Genomic DNA, 27,850 nt, shown 5'->3' with positions numbered 1-27,850 from the left:
CATTTGCCAGCCGCCCCAAACCATTCCAATGTCCAAATATTCAGCTCATTCAGGCTATTTATTAAGACTTTTCTAAAAATTCTCACATTTCCCATAGTTCCAAATTTTCTCTAACATTTTTCCAATTAAAAATGGACAATTTAAATGTCGCCCCTTATTGGTGGAAATGCATTTAACATTACATGCAACATTCTGCTTATTCTGTGCATGGTGGTACGGCTCAGGTCGTAGAGAGGTCATCTCCCACCCTGACAGTTGCTGGTTCGATCTTCAGTTGGTGAATGGATTTCAGGTCAGCTTCAGCATTCGCACACAATTTCTACTGAAACGGCTTCATCGCCCCTAATTTCCGGTGTATAAGGCGCTACTTTTGTCTCATGCTTCGAGCCCTGCAGCTTGCACAGTGATTGTGTCATTTATGATTCATAACTCAGAGTGCAGTTTCAGGAAGTAGTGATGTGGATGAGACAAGTGGAAGCTAATATTACGTTTCAAGTCTTATGCAGCGATCTCTGACATATCCTAGTAAGTTTGTGTAGAATTACTACAACTTCTCTTTGGACTACTCGGACCACCAACTGTCAACTATCACCAACGGGTTTCAAAAGTCTGGACTACTGCATGATGAAAAGGATAGCGAGCAGCCGGTGTGACGCCCCGGAGGTCTCTGGAAAACCTTTTGCACTTTTCAAACGCTGCAGCGCTGGTGTTTCAGGTGGCTGATAAGGTTTTTTGTGTGCTCGATAAGGTTTTTCCCCGTCATCATGGAGCATTTGGTACAACATCCTTCCTCTTAAAGTTGTTTACAAGTGAGCGCAGGGGAAGTTACAACAGGCCATTAACGTCTCAGGCAGGAGAAAGAAGGAGCACTTGATTTGTTCACCCGCACAGTACAGATACGCTCACCTCTTTGGAGTGTTTTTTTTTAATTATCGGGTATCGGAACTATTATTAATGTTATCGGATTTATCGGCATGATGTCATAATTCTCTCATATTGGCCCGATATTTATAGTGCACTCGTACAAAAAAGCATTTACTTAATCAAAAGTTTAAAAAATCTTTCTGTGCACTGTGTAGTTTCTGTGTACGTTCTGTGTACTATGTTATGGCGTGGACACCTGCGGCTTATAGACAGGTGCGGTCTACTGCATGGACCTGTAAGTACAAATCTGTTTTTCTCTTTAAATTTAGTGGGTACCGCTCACATACCGGTGCGTTATTATTATTTAGTTTCTAGAGTTTCTATACAGCTCGGCCTGTTGCGTTTTTGTTTTTGTGTATCTTTCAAAACGGTTTTGTACAACAATCACAACTCCCGTGGCTGCGTCAGGGTGCAAACCCCAGCCGGGCCGTCACAGTGTCCACAGATGTGTAAAAGCAAATGTCATGTTGAAGCTGGCACAAGCCAGTAATCTCCTGTCTCCATGGCATTGATACGATTGTTGGGTAGACACTAATGAGCACAATCTTATTAGCGACATTATAACATTGGAGTCAAATCTAATTTCTGCTTGGGCGTGTTTTAGTCGTCGGTATCTGTCACGCTCATCATCCTGCCTGTCCACTTCTCCTCCCTCCATCCATCATCTCTCTATGTGAGTGTCACCTGTCTAAGCTGGCGACACTGGGTCTCAGTCTGAGCGTGAGAGCCCATTACCGTGACTAGAGCCTTTGTTTCCCTTATTAAAAAAAGTGTGTGTGTGTGTGTGTGTGTGTATACATGTTTGTGTTGAAGGAACATGTCCATATCCTGTGAGTATAGAGAGTGTGTGGAAGTGGTGTTTATGCATGTTGGTGATGCATCCTATGCAAAGTGTTTTTGCAGTCGGTAAGAAGGTCCCTTGTTTGTATTTGTGTTGGTTTGAGAGTTTGAATGTTCCAAAATCCCAAAACGTACAATAGCTACAGTCTGTTTTCCAACGTCCCAGTTTTCGTATGATACGGTTTACGAAAACATTTTGACAAAATTGTGCTTGTACACCAGGGGTGACCAAAGTGCGACCTGGAGGCCCTTTGCGGCTTTATTGGTGAGGGACACATTCTAAAATTATAATATAAATATAACATAATATATAATATTATATTATTATTATTATATAAAGACAACAACAAAAAACATAAAAAATGGAAAAATCAGCAGTAATTTTATAAGAACAAAGTCCAAATATTAAGAAAAAAAAGTTATCTAATGAGAAAAAGTTGTAATTTTACGAGAATCCCATTTTATTATTATGAGGAAAAAAATAACATCATTTTAGTTGCATAAAATTGAAATATTAATTAAAAAAAATCATAATATCAAAAATAAACAAAACAATGAATAAAGTTGTAATTTTGGAAAATTAGGCTGCGGAAAAAGTTATGATCTAAAGTCAAAATACATGGAAATAAAGAAAAAAATAAATAGTTTAAAGAAGAATAAAGTTTAAATAGTTGGAAAATTTAAAAAAACAACAGCAGAAATGAAGAAGAGCTGCAATTTCACAAGAATAAAGTCTAAATATTATGAAAAAAAGTGGCCATTTTAGGAGAATAAAGTTGTAATGTCATAAGAAAAACATTTTGTTGCATAAACTGAAAGGTGAAAAAAATACAACACTTTTTTAAAGTCGTGAAAATACAAAGCTGAAAGATAAAAAAAAATACATTACTTTTTTTAAGTTGTGATATTATGAGAAACAAATAAATGAGAAATTAATAAAGTTGTAATTTATGAAAAATTAGGTTGGGGAAAAAGTTCTAATGTTGCAAGAATAAAGTCAAAATATAAAGTCAGAATTACAAGAAGGAAATTTACAAGAAGAAAGTTAATATAGTTGGAATAATTTTTTAAAAGTCACAATATTATGGGAAAGAAACAAAACAAGCTAATGTAAATTTTGTAAAATTTGGTTGGGGAAAAGTTATAATATTATAATTTATGAAGATTCCTTAAGAAGAAAGTTGAAATATTTGGAAAATTAAAAAAAACAACAGCAGCAAAAATGGGGAAAAAAAGAGTTCTCTTCAATCACCATTGTTCACTCGCCACACAATCCAGGTTAAAGCCCTAAATATGCCTGGCACGCTTATTAAACACATTTACAGTATAACATGTATACAGTAGCTACTCACCAATAAGCAATGATAATGGAAGATGATTCATCAACACATGGAAGTTATATTGAAATTTCACTTTTCCGTCTCACAGCAATTACGGCGTATTCAAGGACCGCCAGACAAAATGCAAAACGCTTGAGGAAAAAACATAGTAGATGTAAGCGACGTATTTACAGTATGTATCTGTATTATCACGTATTTGCACTTATGGTGAATGAGATGTGTTTTCTGTGGAAAAATTGTATTTTTTTAAATTACTGAATGGTGCATGTGCTGTAATGACTTAGTAAAGTAATACCATGAATAGCATCACATTCCTGTGTTTTACCTGGGTTTGTCACATTCTACTCACTCTGCAGATAGTGGAACGTCCGGTGCCGGGTTGGACTACGATGGACAGTCGTTCAATAATGGACAGGAAGATACGAGGCCGCATCGTTCCTGTACTGTACATGTGTTTGCATTCCAGTGTCTCCCTGGACATGCTTTCAGGACTGTGAGTGTTGTTTCTCGTCTTGTCCACCTCCAGTTCTTCCCATCGCTACGGCCAGTTTACTGGCCTTCTATGGTTTATTTTTTTCCACAGACTACGCTACGTCATTGTCTGTTTTTGTCATCCTTTCTTCTGCGTCTACGTCGTGGCTGGCCCTCCAGCAGCCGTACACTTTTTACCTGTTTTGTATTGTCACTTAACCCGAGTACATGGTGCCCAAAATGCGGCCCGGAGCTGTTTTTGCCATCCCAAAGAATAACAACGTCATCAAGTGAGCTCATGTTGCGAAAGGACGGTGTAAACAAAACGGAGACCACAAACCCTGAAAGGTGTCCAGAAGCTGCTGCTGGTGTGGATCAGTGGCTCGTGGGAGCTAGGCGCAGCTAACCTGTTTCGGTGGAGAGGCTGCTGGATCTAACACAGAAAACTCCTGCAACAAGTGAGTCTGTTGATGAATTTAAAGCAAGCAGAGGCTGGTTCGAAAAATTAAAAAAAAAGAACAGGCATACGCAGCGTCGTCAGGCATGGCGAGTTTGCAAGTGCAGACAAACGTGCCTCCAAACTTTGTCAAGGGTGTCCACTACAGGTAAAATGATGTTACATGTTCATTTCTCCAGTCCATATGTCATGTTTGTGGCATTCTTTTTGGAATGTAAAACTGTGCATGTTAAAAAGCCTTTAACAGGCATAGTAACATTTAAAAAAAAAGGGATTGCCCTCCAAGCATAACCGCCACTGCTACCCCTCCCTCTCTGCAAAACTTTGCAAAAGTGATGTCAGTTGTCTATTCATTTGTCATTTGTTGTTTTCTGCATGTAAAACTATAATTATTGTCTCTAAAATGTGTTTTGTGTTAAAATTTTTGGGTGTCTGGAACAGATTAATTGAATTTACGTTCTTTTCTATGGGAAAACTTGCCTTGGTTAGAGTCCGTTTTGGTTTGAGTTGGATCTTCTGGAATGGATTAATGACCACTGTATTTTATATTTATTTTTTGAGAATGTTAATTACCTGCCAGCAGTTTTCTGTGTTTCTTTTAAAAACAATGATTGAAGAGGTTTCCATTTTGCACGTTTCCCACCCAAAACAAACCAAACCCTGACCTTAAAAGCGACGTACATTACATACTGAACAGTTACCATTGTAGATATTCTCTTCCAAGAGTAAAGGGCCTTGGGATAACGTCTGTTTCTGGCGTCATGGCAGAATTGCGATGGAATATAATCAGTCATTATTTTTGCTACATTTATGGGTTGGGGGAGGGGCTCCACACACAATGCAATTAAAGGGGTGCAAGAAAACGTGTCTGCGAGCGTCCAACATGTAATCTAATGGAAAGAGAAAGAGAGCGGGAGGAGGCTGTGGCTGGCTGGGGGTAAAATGAATGATGGGGACAAACCTAGAAATGAGGTTAAGTCTTAACAGAGAGAGAATGGAGGACTAGATATGCTTGGCGTTGGGTGTGGGGGTGTGGGCTTGATTGTCGATGCTAAATCCATTAGGTCCTTGTGACCTACCCTCCCACCGCACAAAACACACACACACACACACACGCACACACATATCAAAGGAAGTCTTGTTCACTTAGGAAGGGGCGACATTGAAAGAGAGAGCACTTCCTAAACGAGTTAACCATTTGGACTATCAGGCCTACTGTGTGTCTCTGGTATGCACACACGAGTATGCAGGCTTCAAAGTGAAGGAGCATGAGTGAAGATATGCCAGGACCTCAAACAAACATTCCCTCTGCGCGTATTTCTGATGGTAACCCAATCAAACAAGCTGCAAATAAAGCTGCATGATACCTTCACGAGGCAGGGGAACTGCACTCTATTACAGATTTTTACAACCTACTGCAACACCGGTGTCTGTGCCCACAGTGGAGATACCTTGACATCACACCATGGACTGAGGGCACGGCAACAAGTGCGAGACACACTGGAAAAATAACTTCCTAATTCTTATTAGGGATGTAAATCTCTTTGTGGTAGATAGTTTGATACGCATCTAGATACATGGGTTGAGATGTGTGTATAAAATGATGAAATATACATGGATCATGTTTGAAAAGCGACATTTAAGGATGAGGTGTACATTTGAGTGGTATTTTTGCATGACAAACATAGTTGGTATGTTGACAAAATGAGCCAAATGAAAAGTATTTTGTCTCCCAGAGGAGCCGTAAGAAAGTACTCAACGGAGGAGTGAAAGGTTTTTGAGTTTGCAGAGCATGCGTTTACTGACCTGTAGCCGAGCCTTCGATATCTCGAGAAGGGAACTCAGACATGGCATCCGCCAGTCGCTCTCTTAAGCCTTCGTCGGTGGCATCGGCAAAACCGATATTGTGCCGGGGAACGCCGAAGCTCTCAGGCCAGCTCCCGCAGACTTCCAAAAGGGTCACGCCGCACCCATCGAAAGTCTCTGCAAACACCACACATCGTATTGGGCTTCGTTAGTGTATTAGTAGTAGAACCTGACTTGAAATCTCACTCAGTGTTGGATCTTACACCATCACAGTTTGGTTACATAGCTCAAAGACTAGGTAGGACTGTCCTATCTTGTCTTTGAGAATGAACTGATTCAAATAAACCATAGACATGGTAGCTTTACATATTACATAGTCGTATGTGACACGGTGGAAACTCGATTAGTATCATGACTCTGTGTACCCAATCCATTTTTCCCATAAGAAATCATGTAAATCCAATTCATCCATGCCAGAAAGACAAACATGCATGTTGACAGGTGTTTTGCTACGAGTACCGTAAATTCCGGTGTATAAGCCTCTACTTTTTTAAAAACTTTGAACTCTGCGGATTATACAGCGGTGTGGCTAAAATTCGAATCTCGTTACATCTCCTTTACTTCAGAACTACTACTAATCGTTTAAATACTGTGCCGCTCCTGAGTCAGTGAGGAAACGGTAGCTCTTTCTTTGGCAGGAGCCAATCACAAGCTATCAGTGCGCTCACTTGTCAAAAGCTTGTCAACCCACTGGAAATTGCAGGAGGTCATTATAAAGTATATAACTGTCTGACTGACGCCGTCATCTTACAAATAACACTAAACTCATCACACAGCAACTTAACACTCAACACGTATTACCTGAGAAATATACTGTACAAACATGTACCTAAAAAACCCATGAATCTGGGTTCAAATCTCCTTTGGGCATCTCTGTGTGGAGTTTGCATGTTCTCCCTGCGTGCATGTGGGTTTACATTCCAAAAACATGCATGTTAGGTTAACTGGTGACTCTAAATTGTCCATAGGTATGAATGTGAGTGTGACTGGTTGTTTGTCTATATGTGCCCTGCCTCTCGTCCAAAGTCAGCTGGGATAGGCTCCAGCATACCCGTGAACCTAGTGAGGATAAGCGGCATAGAAGATGGATGTATTCTGGGAATAAAGTCCTAATATTACGAAACAAAAATGTACAAAAACAAAGTTAAAAAAGTTAGAAAATTAGCTAATTGCTAATTAGCATAAATGGAAAATACAGCTGTAATTTTACAAGAATAAAGCCAAAATATTAAGAGAAAGACGTTGTATTCTATTGAGAAAAAAAGTTGACATTTTATCCCACTTTTTATTGCAGGTTATTCCATTTTAACTTGCGTGCATGTTCACATAAAATGAAACCATAACCATATGAGAATAAACTTGTCATACGATGAGGAAAAGTTCCATACAGCTGTATTCGGTTTTTTTTTTGTAAAGTTAGGTTGGGGAAAAGTTAATATGATGGGAATAAAGTCAAAATATTATGGAACATCTATGAAAACTATTTAAGAATAAAGCTCAAATGGTAAAATTAAAAAAAAGAGCAGCAGAAATGGGGAAAAAAGAGCAAAGACATAAGTTGATATTAATAATAAGGTTTTCCACCTATATGACAAAGCTGAGATGCATTTTTTTCTTGAAATATATCTAACTTCTTAGCATATCTACATGTGTTGCTTTACAAAATATAAGTGGCAAAGTTGCATCCTTCATTTTTCACTGTGGCCCTTGCTGGAAAAAAGTGTGGGTGCCCCTGGGATACAGTACACAATAGCACTTGTTGGAGACACACACTGTATTGGAAACAAACCCAGCTGGTTAGCACTAAAGCAACACACACACAAAACGAAACGGCGCGTTCCTGAAAAAACATACTTCCGACACACTATTGTGGGCATCTGACACTTCGTGGTGTGAAAAAGTGGATGCCCCCTTCCTGATTTTTTTTTTTTTTGCATGTTTGTCACACTTAAATGTTTCAGATCATCAAACTAATTTAAATATTATTCAATGAGAACACAAAATGCAGTATTTAAATGAAACTTTGACTAATTAAGTGAGAAAAAAAATCCAAGCCTCCATGGCCCGGTGTGAAAAACTGACTGCCCGTGGCCCGACCAGTTCTTAGGTTTAGGGGGCAATCACTTTTTCACACACGGCCATGTAGGTTTGCATTTTTTTTCTCCCTTAATAATAAAAAGTTTCATTTAAAAACTGCATTTTGTGTTTTTGTGTTGTCATTGACTCATATTTAAATGTATTCGATGACCTGGAACAAAGCTGTTTAAAAATACTAAAATACTATAATATTTATCGCAGCCTCACGCAGCCTCACATTAGTAACACTGCTAAATACCATGTGCTTTACGACGCAAACAAATGGGTTTTTCGTGTTTAATCAAAGCAACACAATCGGGAACACATGAGTCAAACATTTGGGTGCATGCATTATATTACATCACATACATGTCACACTTTTGTCGAACACGTCAGCTTCTTTTGGGTGGCAAAAACTGAAAACACAACAAAATCTTCATGCCTGCCAAAGCGCATTCACACGACCCGCTCTGCTCTGCACCACCATCCTTTCTCCTTTCTGTCAGCTGTAATTTTTGCAATCAGACAGATCTTTCATTTTGGAGCCAGGGAGTCTGAAATGTTGTTCCTCTGTGTGTGTGTGCGTGTGTGTGTGAGAGAGAGAGAGAGACCACGTGGACAGCAAGCATGCAGCAAGTAGATAATTGTAGTACAGTCCATATAATGAGGAGCCAAAAGCAGAATGGTCTGATTAGGAGTGCTAGCCATACCTTAGCATGCTAAATAATCAAACATAAATGCCTTCATTTCTGCACATCATCACCACAGTGATCACGTGGATGCATACGGACAGGATATGACAAAATCACACATTTTTAATAAATCTCTTCCAGCAGGGGTGCACAAAGTGTAACTTGATTTTTATTGTCCGCCACGTCCCCCGAGTAGAATTCCTTATTTATAAACGGAATATTTTGTTACGTAGACAACAGAAAAATTGTTTACCACCTTCTAAATGCGCTTTTTAACTTTAGCCCTCTAGACATGAAATAACACCCCCATAGGTGTCCTTTATGGCGGTTAATTGGTTCCAGACCCGACCGCAATAAGTGAATTTCCGAAGAAGGATTCAATATTAACAAACTCAATATTTTCATAGTTAGAGCCTAGAAAACCTGCTTGTGACTTTCTAAATATGTGTTTTAACATTAATAGAGCCCTGTAGACATGAAATAACACCCCTACAGTCACCTTCACACTCTATTGTTTGTTTAGATAGATGATCAATAGATAGATACTTTATTTATCTCCAAGAGAATTTCACGTATTTACATCACATTGCGCAGGCTACAGGATCACTGCACGGACAAAACAGACGGACCTCTCCAATTTACTTATTCTAAACTTAAAGGAAAAGTGCACTTTTTTGGCATTTTGCCCATCATCCACAATCGTTATGTGAGACATATGTGACACATGACTTTCTATTTTCTGTGCGTTCTAAAGATTTAAAAACAGCTAAAAAGAGGCAGCTTAAAAGTGCATGGAATGGGACACACCTATTCTGCCTATAAAGTCTTCTTGAAAAGGCTTTTTTTCTTTCAGAAAAGGTTTTTTATGGAAAGGAGGAGGCTCCCTTCCATCATGGACAACCAGCATCATCCAATGCACAGCATCATCTACCAACAGAAGAGCAGTTTAAGTGGCAGATTACTATCACTGCCCTGCTGCACTGATAGAATGAGCTGATCATTCCTCCCCCATGCCGTGCGACTTTTCAACACAACAGAGGGGGAGCGGTAAAAACACACACAGGGCTGGACTTATTAACATATTATGTATTATTATTAATATTATGTATTATTATTATTTATTGTGTGTTATTGAAATGTAAGTGATCTGTTACATACTTATTTAGTTTTTCTATTTTTTTAACTCTCTTATCTTGCTTTGTTTGTTTTATTTTCAAGTGATTACATTTATTAGGACACTTTTGCAGAGCTGCTGGAAACGCAAATTTCTCCTGGAGATAAATAAAATATCTATCTATCTATCGACAAGCTTCAACAACGCTGCATTTACAAAATGTGACCTGCATGTTAAGCAAGCTACGGTGACATTGTTAGTATTATTTTTATTAACATTGTTACGCCCAAGAACTACGTTACTAGCATAGTGACACCTCGCCACACGCCGGCTAGCGATTCACCACACGCTCGCTCACAATGCCTCAGGCCACCAGTGAATGGTACTGTGAAAAGGTGTAGCGTTCCTTTCTATGTTGCTATGTGAGATCAATGCAACCAGGAAGGAAGTTCCGCTAATGCTTAAAATGACCAAAATATGGCAAAATACTGTAAGCATTACATGTTTTCATCAATCTACCTGTTACCACACGCTCACAGCATGGATATAAAACCATAAAACCTTGTTGGAGGTTTTTGGAGGTGTTTTAATAGCAGGCTTTCTAGGGGGAATAGGTGTGTCCCATTATGTGCGTCCCATTATGTGTGTCAATTAGATGCCTCTTTTTAGCTCTTTTTATATCTTTAGAATGTACAGAAAAGAGAAAGACATGGGTTCATGTCTCACATAATGATTGTGAATGATGGGCAAAATTCCAAAAAAGTGCACTTTTCCTTTAAGAAAGTCTTTCAAATGAAGTAGGGAAGAAGGACAAAGAAGCCAAAAACATACCACTTCCACACGGAATGAGAGGAGAACTTTTTTTGTTCGATCTCAGCCTTGTCATGTCAGTACTACATATAATACTACATATAACTTGTCTTTCAATATTTTTTTGCTAATAATAGGCCATTGTCAACCATGAGACAGCCATCGTTTATTAATTAATTATTTTTTGAAAAACCGGAAGACCGGAAGGAAACCGGAAGGAAGTGATATTTGAACCCTGATAGAGTGACGACTGTAGTCACTTTTATGCTGCTATCACCCAATATAGTAAATACGCTCCTATTACCCAATATGTAGACATAATAAGAGAAAAATGACACATTAGACATAGTTAAGACACGTGCTTGCGTGTGTTGCTGTAAATGTGTTCCGATGCTAGGGGAGCTGAGTAGGGGGTTAACAGGAAGTGATGTCAGGGGTTTAGACTTAGGTAAGTTTGCTGCAACAGTAGCACTGTTGTGAGATCATTCAATGGTGCATTAAAAGCCTGTTGTTCTGGCCATCAAGTCTCACCCAACATAACAGAAACATTACTGATACATACTGACACTCACACGCTTTGCTTCTTCCTACTCCTTTTGGACGTGTGGAACTGTGAATTGTATTACGTGAGGTATTCCAATGTAACTTGTATGCATGTTCTAATAAATGAGTGACAGAATACGACATATCACCACAACATCTTGAATGCGTCTTCTGAATGCCTTATATTTGTATTTGACTTCATTTAGACATTTTTATGCTGGAAAATGCTTAATTGAGGTAAAAAACATGTAACATTTTGCTTAACTATGCATATTTTTGGACTAAAAATAGGCCCTATTCAACCATGAAACAGCATGATTTAGTTAATTAATATATTTTTGAAAAAACGTGATAGAATGAAGCTGTGAAATTCCAAGCGCAAAGTGGCACCAAATAAGAAATCCTACTCCTACTAGGTGGAAATTCACATATCACGGACGCATCTAGAAGCGATCAGCCACAGGCAACATATGGGCAGCTGGACCCCACTTTGCACTTTGCACACCCCTGCCCTAAACAGTAATGGCTGTTTGTATAGTAAATGTACACTGCTATCCAAGCTGTACACTGACTGCTTTACGTTGCATTAAAGTGTCATTTCTTTCGTGTTGTTCCGTCAAAAGACATCATGAAATATTTGCAGGAATACGAGGGGCGTACTCACTTTTGTGAGATACTGTACATGCACGCGTTTGAATTTGTGTGGCTAAATTGCTGGGTACATGAGATGAAGAAGGAGTTGAAAACACACGCAGCGGATTGTTGTTGTTCCCCTTCATCATGTTAAAACCTTGGGGGATTAAAAGACACTCTCCACCCAGCTGTTAGCCCCCACATACTGGCCCTACTTATCCTCCTGGCCAGTGCTACTTCCTTAAACATTTAATCCCACTGCATCAGCGTGTGTGTGTGTGTGTGTGTGTGTGTGTGTGTGTGTGTATACATGTGCATGCATCACAATCACCTCTCAACAAGCTACACGTTAAAAGTCAGCATATGGGTGTGAAACTGTTACAAATCACTGTGTTTACATGTAAAATGCATGCATTGGGATAAATCATTTACAGTTAATAATGATCACAATACAGTTGCAGGCATGTTAGGTGACCAACATCACCATGTTCACACATACTGAACATCATGAACCCATTTTTACTTCCAACGCAAGCATTGTTAGATACTGTAGATGCAGGACTAGACTTCCAAAGAGTACTACAGACTGTAATCACCGTCTCAGTCAAGTGATTCAGGACTTGCTTGTCAGTTGTGTTCCATTAACTAGCCAAGGCCACTGGTGTAGAAATTGCGTGTGAATGCTGCACAGCGGAAGATGAACTGAAGTGCTGCACGGAAAGCATTCCAAATTGTTATCCTGAATGTTATGATGCTGGAATGGGTGGAGAAATGTGGACTGGGAATTTTTGGGCCGGAAAATGTGGAATTCCGGGAACAGCAGCAGTTTTGGAATGGGAAAATGACACCAATGAATGTTTAAATGCGCTGGATGTTTTAGTGTTGGAATGGTTTCAATCGAAGACATTTGTGAAATTTCTTGTTCTGAAAAAAACTGTCTCGTGGACACGAGGCCTGGGACGATAATGAATAAATTAATTATTCACACAATAAATGAAAATGAACTGGATAATTTTTCTGGCCTCTATGTATTTCCATTTGCATGCGCGTCTGGTTTCCTCGTCTTCCCTCTCCAAACAGGCAGGAAGAGAGTTCACTCTGTGCGTTCAGCACAACAGCATGAACGGAGTGAGCCCTTTTGTCAATCATACAGTCTTGGTCTCGGTGTGTGGAGGCGGGGCTGCTAGCATACACACAGAGTGTGTAACGCAGTAGAAATTAAATGATTAGATTGCGATATATTGCCACATTTTTAAAACTTGTAATTGTAATTTTCTTTCAAGTAATGTTCAAATCTCGTTTCTTGTCGTAGACCCAATCTCGTCTTGTAAACGGAGTGTCTCACGACACCCCGAATGTCGATAGATATGGCGCTTGTCCTTAAAGCTTAAGTCACAACCGGATGTACGATTTTTTTGGCCGTGCGATTTTTGGTGCTCCCCAAATCGCTGCTTTTTTTTTTTTTTGGTGGTGGAGAACGTAATTGTGGTGACCATGAAGGAGTAAGATCTCAACACGCATGGAGGATGTACGAAATATCTGAACGTGCGTTGGCCACACTAATTACGCATATACAGAGTCCACAAATGCAACAAAACTGACCAAACCATTGACCATTTTGCCCAAACCTGACACCAGCAAAACGTACGAAAGCCACACGTTAGCCGTACGGACGATGCACAAAGACGTACAAAGTGCGTAAGTGTGTCTTGAAACCTAAAAAAAATGTAAGCCCCCTTAGAGTTTGTGATAAATAACATCTGTGGCCAGTCCACGGCTCGAAAATCAGCACGTCACACAGACTCCCCCCGTGCGTTTCTTGTGGGGGTTTTTTTTACGTAGACTGGCGGTAGGGGCCCATACGACCGGTTGTGACCAAGGCTTAAGGAAGTGAACATTTTCATGTTGGAGTCGCATGTAAAAAAAAAAAACAGGTTGTCTTCTGAAAGCATTTACACAATTGGAAAAAAAGTAATCCGACACTTGAGTACAGGATGGACTTGGGGTGGAATTGCAATCTTGCGATCTTAGCACCAAATGACTGTAAGCACGTGTGAGAATGAAGTGGAAAGTGGTCCAGTGGTCACCATGTCCCATTGCAGGCATGTCTTTCAACACATGCAGAATGTAAAGTACATTTCTGGGGTGTCATGCCGGTGTTTCTAGGTGACTTCTGCAGTTACCATGGCAAAGCCTGCTTGGTGCAAATACAATTAGGCCTTAATGCAAGGCAGCTGATTGAGCAATTTGTTTTTATTACGGGTTCTGCGTAATGAGCTGTTTGAGAAAATGAGAGCTCAGACTGGAAATTCAGACACTTGGAAAACAGGAAGTGTGTAAATTTGGTGGCAGTTCACGTGTGCCCTGGGTAAGGATTTAAAGTTGGTTCTGATCCATCTCTGGAGCAATCACATGATCCACTCGCTCAGTCAGTTCATAGCCTCATCTTTGGCTGTGGATGTTGATGTCCATATGACGTCTCAGTGACCACGTTTACGTGCACACAACATTCCCGTTCAGGTTCATTTTATGCGGGGAAAGACGGGCGTAAGGCTCCATGTATTTGTCATCAAATGTTTCACTACAGAGGCGATTTCCTGATTTCCCACAGTAAAAGTGAGGGACAGGAAGTATTTATGGCGTCTACTCAGTCAACAAATGCAGTGCAGTCCAGTCTTTGGCTAGCAGAAGTCAGTCAAGAAGAATCCAGAGCTCAGTATACTTCAACCAATAAGAAACTTTACTAAAAATTAAATCAACATTCTTCACACTTCAAATTCTTACTCTTACACATCCTTGCACTTTATGAAAAAAAAAACATGTAAATTATTATTAGCGCCGCACAATAATTATAGGGCCGATATGAGGAAATTATGAGGTCATACCGATAGCTCCGATAACTGATCATTTAAAACCAATAAGGCGAGATTACTTGTACTGTGCAGGCCAGCAAATCAAGCACTCCTTTGTTCTCCTGCCTGCGATGTGAACGGCTTGTTGGAACTTCCCCTGAGCTTACTCGTAAACAAACATTCACTTTAGGAGGATGGATGAGGGGAAAGAAACCCCATCGAGCACACAAAAAACCTTATCAGCCACCTGGAACGCCAGCGCCTCGGGGTTTGAGAAGTGCAAGTTGCCAGAGACCTCCGTGGTGCCACACCGGCTGCTCGGAGCGTGTGCCTGAATACAGTGCACCTCGCTGGGCCACAGCAGGTGGCTCCCTTCTCTCTAAACTCTGGTTCTCCTGATAGTAGTGATGTGGTAGTAGTAATGTCATGATATTTGATTAGGACAAATCAACAGGTACAGTTGGTCAAATCCTAATTTGTTCAAGTCCTTCTTACCTCCAGACTACAGTAAATCTAAATAAGAAAAGTCGGTACGAAAATCGGTTATCGGTACTATATCAGTCTTGAGAAGCAGAAAGTTATCGGCATTGGTTTGAAAGAAAAGATATCGTGCATCTCCAGCTATTACTTCACAACCAATGAAAGTTTTAAGAAGGCAACAGTTTGATACAAATATGAATTTGCTGACTTATTTTTGGAGGCTGACCAGTGTCCTTTTCAGACTGTGCTCAACTTGACTTTTCCACTGCACTTAGCATTAAGTGCAGGTTTTAGTACCATTCCAGTGACACCAGTGATGCTACGGAGATAACCTTAAAAACACACTTTTAATGGATGTTCACATGCACAAAACAGCGACTGGGCTGTGAACCCATACTGACACATCCTTCACGTTGTGTGACTGGAAGAGAGTGTCGTCGCGACGGTGGTATCCTCAGGGGCACAGCCAGAGTGCTGGCTGGATGGCAGAGGAGCTTTATGGCAGGCCCAGTGTTAATGGAGATGTAAGCTCACGGGATTAGCACCTAAAGGTGTGTGTGTGTGTGTGTGTGTGTGTGGGGGTGTGTGTGTGTGTGTGTGTGTGTGTGTGTGTGTGTGTGTGACAGACGGTGTCTTTCTTTCATTACATTAAGGCCAGCGCTTGTAAATCATTTACTGCCTTATGAAGGCTGTTAGTAATTCCCATCAATACCAGTGTCTGCCTTGAGGCACTTTACTCGCTACCACAGACTTGTACTGAACATTGTACACGCACATCAGCAAAATATGGACTCCAGAAATCAACACACTGAATTCAACAAGCACACGGATATACTGAAACATGCAACATTAAGCTTGATGTATCTGTTAGGGTGTATACTCAGTGATGGGCAAATTACTTGGAAAAAAAGCAATTAGTTCTAGCTACTAGTTACTTAAAAAAAGTAACTGAATTAGTAACAGAATTACTTTTCATAAATGTAATTAATGACCATGCTTGGAAAGTCATTCATGTGTTAGTTTTTGGAAAAACCTTCAAATACATCAAATAGTTGGGAGTTTTATAGTGGAGTGTGTCCTTGACAGGTTTCATGTGATTAGACCAGTTGTGTCCAAACTTAATATATGTATATATATATATATATATATATATATATATATATATATATATATATATATATATATATATGTATATGTATATATATACATATTTCAACTCTATGCTACAAAAATCACATTATTTTTTCCTCATAATATCAAGATGTTATTCTTTTTTCTCTTTCCATTTAACTTTCCAACTATTTCCATTTTCTTCTTGTTAATTTTAATTTTACAATATTATGACTTTATTCTCATAATATTTGAAATTATTTTCATAACATTAAGCTTTGTGATAAAGTTAAAAAAGCATATTATTAGTATGAATGTTCTCTTTTTTTTCAATTTTTTGCTGTTTTTTTTTAATTTTCCAAATATTTCAACTTTCATCTTCAATAATCTTTGTGAATTAAATTTTTTTTGTAATATTATGACTTTATTCCAATAATATTTTTTACTTTATTCCCATATGATATAATTTTTTACATAACCTAATTTTCCAAAAAGTAAATGATTTTGTTTTTTTTCCTCATATTACATTTTTTTTTAAACATATTTTTTCTTTAATATTTCATCATTATGCTACTAAACTGGCATTATTGTTCATAATAATTTGTTATTATTCTCGTAAAATGACAAACATTACAACTTTTTTCTCTTAATATTTTGACTTTATTCTTGTATAATTATTGCTGATTTTTCAATTTTTGCCTTTTTTGCTGTTGTCTTTTTTTCTTGTTACATTATGTTTTCAGAAGGTGCCGCGGGCCAATACAAATAAAGAGTGCTGCAAATGGCTCCTGGATCTCACTTTGGACACCCTGGATGAGAAGCTGATGGCTGAGCTCAAGACTTGAAATGCTTCACCAAAATGCTAGGAGGCAGTGCTTTCCTGAGATTGAGCAACCACAGCCGTCCTTGACTAGCTACTTAGCTTCCTGTGTATTAGGGGTGAACAATGGTGACTGAAGCCTCATCCAGATGGTTGATATACCGTTGATAACGGTGTATGATAATGCACCACATTTCACTTATAGTCATTAAATAGTCGTTCATTAGATGACCTGCTCCGAGACAGTAGCGGCGTTAGTAACTCCCAACACAGGTAATGTTAAACATGGATTTTTTGGTACGGAACCTTTGGTTTGGCACAGAGCCATAACCATTTCCCACACAGTCTAGGTTCAGTGAGTGACAGGAAGTGTGCCTCGCGTCATGTGTCTACGCGGTACATTGGGGTGGAAATGTGAGCCTGAGCGATTGGTAACAGGGGAAATGAGTGGCACAAACTCCTCGTTAAACAAATGGATGGGGTTTATGTAACAACAAACACAGTATGCGTACATTCATTTGACACAAATCATTTATCCTTTTCTCTTCGGGGTCTGAAAGTAAGCATCTTAGAAAATGACGTTGCAGTGGAAATTGTCAAGCAGCCCCTGGGAATCACCCCCTCTCATCTTTCCTCTCATTGTTTTAGCCTTCCCAAAGCTGCTTGTGTGCTCATTTAGACATCTGTACATCATTCCTACAACATACGCTACGGATGTCCGAATCAAAAAATGAGTGCTTGGTCTTTGCAAATCAGCAATGAAGTGTGAGTAAAATCAGAAATGGTTGCAAAGGTATTTCAATACACTCCTGATCAAAATCTTAAGACCAGTTGAAAAATTGCAAGAATGTACATTTTGCACTGTTGGATCTTCAGGGGGTTCTAAGTTTAGCTTCAAAATGCAAAAAGAAGAAATGGGAGTGAGACAAAAAATTGCCTTTGCCTTTAAAAGGCAAAAATGTGGATTGAATGTGATTTAGTGTCAGGTATTCACACTGTCATGATCTCTTGATGGCAAAGGTAAAAAAGCTTTTTCTCTTTGAAGGCAGTGGGATTGTTAAGCTGCATAAGCAAGGCCTCTCGCAGCGCACCATTGATGCTGAGGTTGGACGCAGTAAGACAGACATTTGAAACGTCTTCACACATCCTGAGGGTTATGGAACAAAAAAATCAAGTGGTAGACAGAAAAAATTGTCACTGGCCCTGAGCTGTAGTATCCCATTGGCTGTCAAGACACGGGACCATCCTCGACCCAACTGAAGGTAGTTACTGGTGGCGAGTGCAGTCCTATAACAATGAGACGGCATCTGCCAGAGAAGGCTTTTAATAACATAAAACATCTTTTCTCCTTCAACGCCACAACATTGGCTGTTTGGAATTTGCAGGAGAGCACCAAACATGGGACATTGAAAGGTGGAAGAAAGTTTTATTCTCTGATGAGTAAAAATGTAACCTTGATGCTCCTGATGGCTTCCAACATTACTGGCATGACAAAGAGATCCCACCTCAGATGTTTTCCACACGGCACAGTGGAGGGGGCGCCATCATGATCCTTCAATGGAACAATGGAGCTTCAGGTTGTGCAGGGGCGTCAAGTGACAGCTGGCTATGTGGAGATGTTGCAGGGCGCATCCCTCATGACTGAAGGCCCTTGTCTGTGTGGTAATAACTGGCTTTTTCAACAGGACAACGCTGCACTTCACAAAAGACTTCTTCCAGAGGAATAAGCTCACTCTTTTGGACCATCCTGCATGTTCCCCTGATCTAAATCCAATCGAGACATTTGGGGATGGATAGCAAGGGAAGTTTACAAAAATGGACATCAGTTCCAGACAGTGGATGCCCTCCGTGAAGCCATCTTCACCACCCGGAGCAACATTCCCACTAGCCTCCTGGAAACACTGGCATCAAGCATGCCCAAACCCATTTTTCAGCTGATTAACAAAAATGGCACAGCTACTCATTACTCACTCCTTTTTTCATCATTTTATTTCTATTTTGGGGGGGCAAGTTTTTTTTTGATCAGCTGATGAACAGCCTATTTCACTTTAATGCTCGTTTGCAATAAATTGCTGACTCAATTTTTTCTGTCTCACTCTTATTTCTTCTTTTTGCATTTTGAAGGTCTACTTAGAACCTCCTTAAGATCCAACAGTGCAAAATGTACATTCTTGCAATTTTTCAACCGCTCTTAAGATTTTGATGAGGAGTGTACCACCGTACCCAGGTCCTGTGGGGGTGGCTGGGTTGCATCTGTGCTGCTTTTGTAACTTCTACACATTGACAATAACCATTAAGTCTTTACTTTCATACCAACCACTTCTACTTTCTACATGCACACTACAATATCATTTATTTGGAATGTGTCTTCAAGCTTAAAGCAAGGTTAACTTCCAGCCAGTTGCCTTAACCAAGGTGACACAGGATCAGGCTGAAATGGGTACTCCTCAGGCATGGCATGAAGTATCCTGACATCGTATCCAAACTGCATCAGAAATCCCTGACACATTGCACTCTCAAACCGAATCAAGAATAAAGTGACTAAACTGTGAAAAAGGTGAGGAATAGAAACCAAAGTAATTATATTTCCGCCACTGCTTCCTTGCCAAAGACCCAAAGGTCACAGGATGGTTTGTCATATATGTTTCCTGGTTCCTGAGCATACACAGACATGAAAGCCAGCAGCATAGCACAGTGGTGTGTCTATCAGAAACATCTGTAAGTGTAATCAGAGGGCTTCCTTCATGAGCTGCCAAAGCAAACAGGCCAATAAGGATTCCACTTTACAGACCATCCATCTCCACTGGCCACAGCCAGTATAAACACACACAAACACAAACACACACAGTGGGATAACCAATCATCTTCCTGCATGAAGACTCTACTCCAAAAGTTATATATAGTACTCATCGAGTGTGTCTATGTAGAGCTGACTGGATCGAAAACACTTCCAGATGATTGTCAAACTATTAAGAAAACGACAATGTCATCAATGTTGCTCTTTGTGAGTAGCAGCCAATCATATTTTCACAAACATGTACATGTACAAAAAAAACAATTAAATGAGTCTTAAGTGGTCGGCACAATCATGTATTTCAAAGTTGAGAAAGCATGCAAGCCACCAACTGTTCTGTGTGCACACTCTCACACGTTACCACACACACTTCCAAGTGCAGGATACAACCTCCATTGAGAAAAGCAATGGACTGTGCATCTCATGGGAAACACACACACACACACAAAAACACACAGTGTAGTTTTCTGAATCAGATTCAGTGTGGTCCTTGTTGTCCACCTGTTTCTTTTTTTTTTTTTTTTATAAATGTCTTGACAACTATAAAGACAAACAAGGACATAAGGACAAAGGACAAAACATTATCAACAACCACAATGATAACGCTGTCAATGACAATCACACATAATAGCAGTCATGAAATGATGAACTATGATAGTGATCACAATGATAATACTGCATTGAAACAGTCACACATAATTGTAGTAATGAAATGATGAACTATGATAGTGAATAGAATGATAATTACTGTAATGCACATCATTGTAAAAAAAAACTATAGTCATACTGCTAAGTATGACTATAAGTATGACCGTCGCTGTAATAAAACCAACAACATAATAACACCCTGGTTAACTCAGTGAGTAATGTGGGGAAGTACTTATGTACTGTGAGTGTGCATATGTACAGGTATCTCTGTATGTGGGGAAGACTTCATATATATAAAGGTGCAAGAATGTGTGGGCGTGTAATTGTCACTGAGAATGCATGAAAGGAAAGGGGCTGCACTCCACCTCCCAGAGAGCCCCGCCCCAAATAGCCAGGCCGAGCCCCCGCCGTCAGAAGGCCACCAGGCCCACAGGGGCAGGCAGCACAAGATCAGTGCCCCAAGAGCCAGCCCAGAGAGCCCTCCCCCCCGGGAAGACCAGCAAGGGGCCAAAGAGAGGTATAATTCTGTTTAATTCTAATACTGTAATATTCATGTGGATGAAAAAATAACAACATGGCTGTAGTATGTCATACTTCCTGTCTCATGCAGTGGATGAGCTTTCAGACTCAAAAAAACTGTATTGAAAATTTTCTTGAGGTTTTTAAGTAACTACAACTATACAACGGACTCATGAAAAGTTCTTTAATTGTGAAAGACTGTTCCCAAAGCACCTCGGGGACTTGTTCACGTGAGAGGGATGGATGGAACGCGAGATGGACAGGCGGACTGGTGTGCCGTCTGCAGTGATGCATCAGCCTGTTGTGATGAAGAGGGAGCTGAGCCAAAAGGCAAATCTCAATTTACCGGTCGATCTACGTTCCTACGCTCGCCTATGTTCATGAGCTTCGGGTAGTGACCGAAAGGACAAGATAGCGGATACAAATGGTCGAAATGAGTTTTCTCCATAGGGTGGCTGAGCTCTCCCTTAGAGAGAAGGTGAGAAGCACTGTCACCCAGGAGAAACTCGGAGTGATGCCTACCGGACACATCCCTGAGGAGGTGTTCAGGGCACGTTCGAACCGTAGAAGGCCTCAGGGAAGACCCAGGACACGTTGGAGAGACTATGTCTCTCAACTGGCCTAGGTACACCTCAAGATCCACCCGGAGGAGCTGGACGAAGTAGCCGAGGAGAGGGAAGTCTGGGCTTCCCTGCTTAGGCTGCTGCCTCCGCGAGCCGACCTCGGACAAGCGGAAGAAGATGGATGGATGTTCTCCTCATCTCGCCTCATTATGTGCCTCTTCCATTCAAACCTCTCCACCACCATGGGCAAGACCACAGAGCTGACCTCAAGGAGGAGAAGCTGATTGTTTTTCTGCATGTAGAAAAGTTTGGGCACCCCCGTCTAGGACATGTAGCTTCTCTGATATTCATATTTCGAATGATGTCAAAGTTTTGTGACACCCTGTATTGCATATAAATGTTGATATGTCTGTGTGTCCACCCTGATGGCAATAAATCAAATCTCCCATGCTGTGCATGTGCCGACACCCCTGCTGTGCAAATTTGTCCAATTAGCTACGGCCCCCAGGGAGTGCGAGCATGCGGACTCACACATGTGGGCCCCCACAATCCTGCGTGAAACAGAGCCCTGCCACAGTGTGAGGACTAAGCAACAAATGAAATGCATTTCACGGCTGTAGAATTTTATAGAAGTGACCTCCACAGAGCTGTGTGCAGCTACACCTCCCCATGAATCTGTCAAACACACACCCAGTCAATTCACACCAGTGGTGGGACGCACACATTTATCATCATATTACCCATTGCTTCCATTGTGTAGAAATAAATCATACAGGAATGCAAATAAAGTGCCGCTGTATTTCCTCGATGAAAGCGTTGTGTGTGAAAGCACCCTTTTTTCATAGTTTTGCTGTCCCTGCCACTTCCAGTCAGGTGCAACTTATATATCAAAATATAGATTTATTTGAATATGTGCTGCCTTTAAAGGAAGAGTGAACCTTTTTTGGAATTTTTTCCCATCATCCACAATCCTTATGTTAGTTCTGAAGATATACAAAACAGCTAAAAAGAGGCAGCTAATTCATGCACGTAATGGAACACACCTATTCCACCTATAAAGCTATTAAAACACCTCCAAAAACCTCCAAGAAGGTTTTATGGTTTTACATCCACGCTGTGAGCATGTAGTAACAGACACATTCATGATAACGTGTAATACTTACAGTATTTTGCTGTACTTTCCTCATTTTGGGTGCATTGATTTCACATAAAAACATGGAAAGAAATGCTACATCTAGCGTTAACTTTTCCAAACTCAAAAATAAAAAACACAGCAGCAGTGGCGGCACTTTCGGTAGTGGCCTGTGTGGTGAAGCTAGTCGCTAGCCGGCTAGTAGCTAGCTGGTGTGATGTGGTGAAGTGTCACGGCGCCAGTAAAGTAGTTCTTGGGCGTAACAATGTTAATAACAATAATAATAATAATAATAACAATGTCGCTGTAGTTGGCTAATATGCAGGCCACATTATGTAAATGCTGTGTTGTTGGCACTTTTTGGCGGTTTACTCAGAAGACTTTATAGGCAGAATAGGTGTGTCGCATTACGTGCATTCTTAGTTGCCTCTTTTTAGCTGTTTTCTGTCTTTAGAACACACAGAAAAGAGAAAGATGTGTGTTCATGTCTCATATAAGGCTTGTGGATGATGGGCAAAATTTAAAAAAAAAAGTGCACTTTTCCTTCAACGGGACGTTTTGGGATCAGTTTTTTTTTTTTTTTTAACGTAGAACATAGATGGCCTGAATGTTTTCATGTTGGAATGGTTTGAATCTGTGGAGAAATGGGGATCTTTTGTTCCTTCATTTTTTAATTTTGTCAGGAAAAATGTGGAATTTTTGGGACTGGTAACCATCATGTCCCGAACGAGCTGGACATTGATGTTGGAATGGGCGCCTGTGAATGTTCTGGTGGTTTTCTCAGGAGATGGAATGGATGGCAACTGGACTGTTAGACTTTTAGAAGACGTTTGGCCTCGCATTCGTGCGGGCTTCGTCACTTCATGCTCAGCAATTATGTGCAAATTGTTGAATGATGGAATAACAATAATTAATGGAAGAGTTTGGAAGAGTAACAACACATAATAATGCCGTATTTGCGAATACTTTTCAACATTTGACACAACGAAAGTGCTGGAATATAACATTCCAACAATAATTAAAAGATTAAATCACAGCGGGGATTAATGCATTTTATAACAGCATCTTTCATTTCAATTCATCACCACTGACAAAAAATCCTGTAATTGGCCTTTATATGGAAGGGCGTCCACTTTCAGACGGCACGGTGCTGCAGTGTTCCATTTTTTTGATATAATTGAGGTGCTCTTTTCCCTTTGCGTGTTTCTCTGACAATGATTGTATGATTGTATTTTGGATGTTGCGGAGGATGCAAACAAGCCTCCAGTGCTAAGGCTCTTATATGCTGGATAATCTGGGATAGTCAGAGGGTCTTAACTCACCCTGCTAACATACTGGGTGTGGCTGGGTGGGAGTGGGGCAGCTGGAGGTGTGAAAGGGAAGTACAGCATCAGCGTGCTCATAAGCCGCTGCAATCAAACATGTTGAATGATACAGTCTCGAAAGCCTGGACATCATATACTGTACGTACATTACGCAAAAGAGTTGAATAAATGCATACAAAACGAAATAAAAAAACACATTAAAAAAATAAAAAAATAAAGGCAAATATTACACATAATAATATCAATACAAACGTACTAAAATGAGCAAATTCAATTTCAAAGAAACAAATATGTAGTTACTAAATTATTTAATTAATTAAATGAATGTTTTTAAATTTTCTGTTCATTTGGAGCTCACAGCACATGGGTGTCCACACTTTTTCCACCAAGGGCCACCCACAGAAAAATCAAAGGAGGCGGGAGCCACTTTTATATTTAATGTATGGCGTTTTTTTAATTTCAAGAAACAAACGGTTAACATTGACAAAATGTGTTATTAGTGTGAGCTTTTTCTCCTCACCTTCACGTTTTGCTCATTTTTCCATTTTATTTATTTTTTTTATTTTCACAAATATTTCTGCTTTCGTCTTGTACATTTTCTCTTGTAGTATTCGGTGTTTATTCTCGTAATATTTTGACTCTATTATCGTAATATTATTTACTTTTACTCCAACAAATTTTGCTTTGTTTCTCATATTACAACTTTTTAAAAAAGTTACATATTTTAGCCTAGCATAAATGAGTCACTAAATCCCCGTGAGATGAAAGTGTGACAAAATTTCTCATACAGAAAAAAAAAAAACTGTCTCGGGGGCAGGAGGCCTGGGACCATAATAGATGAATGAATTATTCACACAGTAGGTGAAAATGAACTCCATTATTTTGCCGGCCTCATGATATTGCCATGTGCATGCGTGTCTGTTGTCCTCCAAACAGGCAGGAAGAGAGTTCACTCTGTGCATTGGTTTCAGCACCTAGGCAAGTTTGCTCCATAGAAGAACGGCATGAATGGGGTGAGCCCTTATGTCAGTCATACAGTCTTTTTGTCTTGGTGGGTGGAGGCTGGGCCGCGAGAATACACACAGAGTACAGAAGAGAACATATGAAATTATATTAGTAGATTACAATACATTGTCATATTTTATATATTTTTTAATGATTTGTTATTTTATTTTATTTTTTGTACTATTCGTAAAAGTAAAGTTAAAATCTCATCTCGTCTTGTATCGTTCTCGTAAACCCAATCTCGTGTATCGTCTCGTCTTGTGAACTCAGTGTCTCGTGACACCCCTCGTCTTAAATATTTTAGCTTCATTGTATTTTTTGCCTTTATTATTATGACTTTGTTCTCCTAATAATTTGTCTTTAGTCTTATAAAATTACTGCTAATTTTTCATTTTACTTATTTATTTTCTTATTTAATCATATGTTTAGAATGTGCCAAGGGCCAATAAAAAAAAAGCACCCCTGTCTTAAAACATACAAATATGTATAATCCTGTCATTGAGCTTTCGGTTGACAAAATACAGTAAAAATGGGCATAATTCAGACATAGTTGCAAATGATGATTAATCCTGACTAATTAATTTGGAAACCTTTTTAAGGACTAAGAAGAGACATTTAAAGGAAAAGTGCATTTTTTAAAATTTCACCCATCATCCACAATCCTTATATGAGACATGAACACACGTGCCTTTCTCTTTTCTGTGCCTTCTAAAGATGTGAAAACAGACAAAAACAGGCAGCTCATTGCTGCACCTAATTGGACACACCTATTTTGCCGAGAAAGCCCGCTATTAAAGCACCTGCACAAACCTGCCACAAGGTTTTATGTTTTTATATCCATGCTGTAGGCATGTAGTAACAAGCACATACATGATAACATGAAATACTTACAGTATTTTGCCGTATTTTGGTGAATTTAAGCATTAGCGGAACTTCCTTCATGGGCGCACTGATTTCACATAGCAACATAGAAAGGAACGCTACACCCAACGTTATCTTTTCCAAACTCCAAAATAAAAAAACAGCAGCAGTGGAGGCAGCTCCAATATGTAGCGTTACCTTTCGGTAGTGGCCTGAGGCACCGTGAGCGAGTGTGTGGTGAAGCTCGTTGCGAGACGGCTAGTAGCTAGCTACCTGGTGTGGTGTGGCGAGATGTCACTACGCAGTTAAGTAGTTCTTCGGAGTAACAATGTTAATAACAATAATAATAACAAGGTTGCTGTCAAGTTGCATCCTTGCATCCACATATTTCATTGTGTGGCCCTCGCTGGGAAAAGTTTGGACACCCCTGATGTACAGCAAGTGTATAAATCAGCATGTGCACCACAGACAGCAAAATATGATGAAGACATGAAAGGACTGGACAGAGAGACAGAAGAAGTAAACAGAACAAAAATAATTTGGGTATTTGCTCCCATGTTGGGATGTGGACAAAAAAAAATAGTTTGATCTGACAGAAGTGGTGGGGGTGTTATCAGGCGAGGTAAATCGGCCTAAACCTGAGGCTAATGTTTTGTTGGGGGTGTGGGAGAGATTAATAAGGACCCGCTCCAAAAGGCTTTAGCTGGACTGTTAAGATTCTTAACCCTGCTAACCTCTTCTGGCGCCACTGTGGATCCAAAATGTCCCTGAATGGCGTCGCAACAACACTTGCTTAGTTGCATTTCTGCAGCCAGTTTTCTTGTTTGGCAGGAGGCATTAAATCGAGTGCCGTTTATTTTGTGGCACGATGACATTTGGAAACTGTGGAGTATCGTATAGTATGGTATACAGTGTTATGTTCCGTTTCCAAGAAGAACACAATCATTCATTCAATTCACTCATACACATACACAGTCATAGTGTTTCTCCAAGCACGGTGACATCAATCGCTATCTTCTACCACTGCGTTCTCTCCTTCCTCTTTGTCTGTCCCCTTTTAAACCATGTACTGTCCGCTGGCTTTACAAAGAAACAATACAATTACAACAGGAAGAGTAACAGCAACTCAGTTCTGTCTAAACAAGCGTGCAGTCTTCCCCGTACTGCATGACCCAGCTACCCAACAGGTCAGGTTAAAAACACAAACGGAAGGTTAACCCAAGACTCAAAATGACATGCAATAATTGTTTTTTTACCTGAACCTAAAAGAAACCGAAGTAAATACATTTAGGGTTCGGATTTAATATTTTGGGGGCCACGATAGCTCAATGTGGAACTCAGTAATTCGAAAAAAGACTGGTTTGTGTTTGTGGACATGGACAGATGGATTTGCTATACATGTGGTGCTAGCAGTCCACAGAACTGTATTCAGGTGCTTTTTGGACTTTTTCATCACACTTCTTCTTTGCAGAGCTCAAAGAACACAGTCGTGACCAACAATGCAGACTATCTGTCAAGCAAAAAATCTGCTGCTCGCTCCAAAATAGACAAGAGACAGGACAAGTTCTTTGAGAATAATCCATCCATCCATCCATCCATCCATCCATCCATCCATCCATCCATCTTCAATCGCTTATCCGAGGTCTGGTTGTAGGGGCAGCAGCTCAGCTCCCTCTTCACCACAACGGACCGATGCAGAGTTTGAATCATCGCACCAATCCGCCGGTCAATGTCGCATTTCATCCTTCCCTCACTCGTGAACAACGAGGTACTTACTAAACTCCTCCACTTGGGGCAGGATTGCATCCGTGACCCGGAGATGTCACTCCACCCTCCTCGGGGCAAGAACCATGGACTCGGACTCGGAGGTGATGATTGTAAATCATCAATCATCATCATCAATTCACCTAATTCAGGCGGTTTCTCTCCCTGTATGACGGGTGTCAGAGCTTGGTCTGCATTGCCGGCAATAAGT

At 40.1% G+C, this 27,850-nt stretch overlaps 1 protein-coding gene across 3 annotated transcripts in view; it reads right to left on the bottom strand.

The window, feature by feature from the left end:
- bcas3 (BCAS3 microtubule associated cell migration factor) overlaps positions 1-27,850 on the bottom strand; it is a 302,194-nt gene that overhangs the window by 10,800 nt on the left and 263,544 nt on the right. For 2 of the 3 annotated variants that reach the window (XM_054793877.1, XM_054793879.1), the window contains one exon: positions 5,839-6,015. In XM_054793877.1, coding sequence (XP_054649852.1) covers positions 5,839-6,015 — 177 coding nt within the window. Of the gene's footprint in view, positions 1-5,838; positions 6,016-27,850 lie in introns of those variants that run through there. The other variant, XR_008573121.1, reaches the window with a different exon arrangement.

The sequence above is a fragment of the Dunckerocampus dactyliophorus genome, chromosome 12, assembly GCF_027744805.1.
Source record: "Dunckerocampus dactyliophorus isolate RoL2022-P2 chromosome 12, RoL_Ddac_1.1, whole genome shotgun sequence".
NCBI lineage: Eukaryota > Metazoa > Chordata > Actinopteri > Syngnathiformes > Syngnathidae > Dunckerocampus > Dunckerocampus dactyliophorus.
Note: the sequence above shows the minus strand (reverse complement) of the source record. Positions and strands in the feature narration are given on the sequence as shown.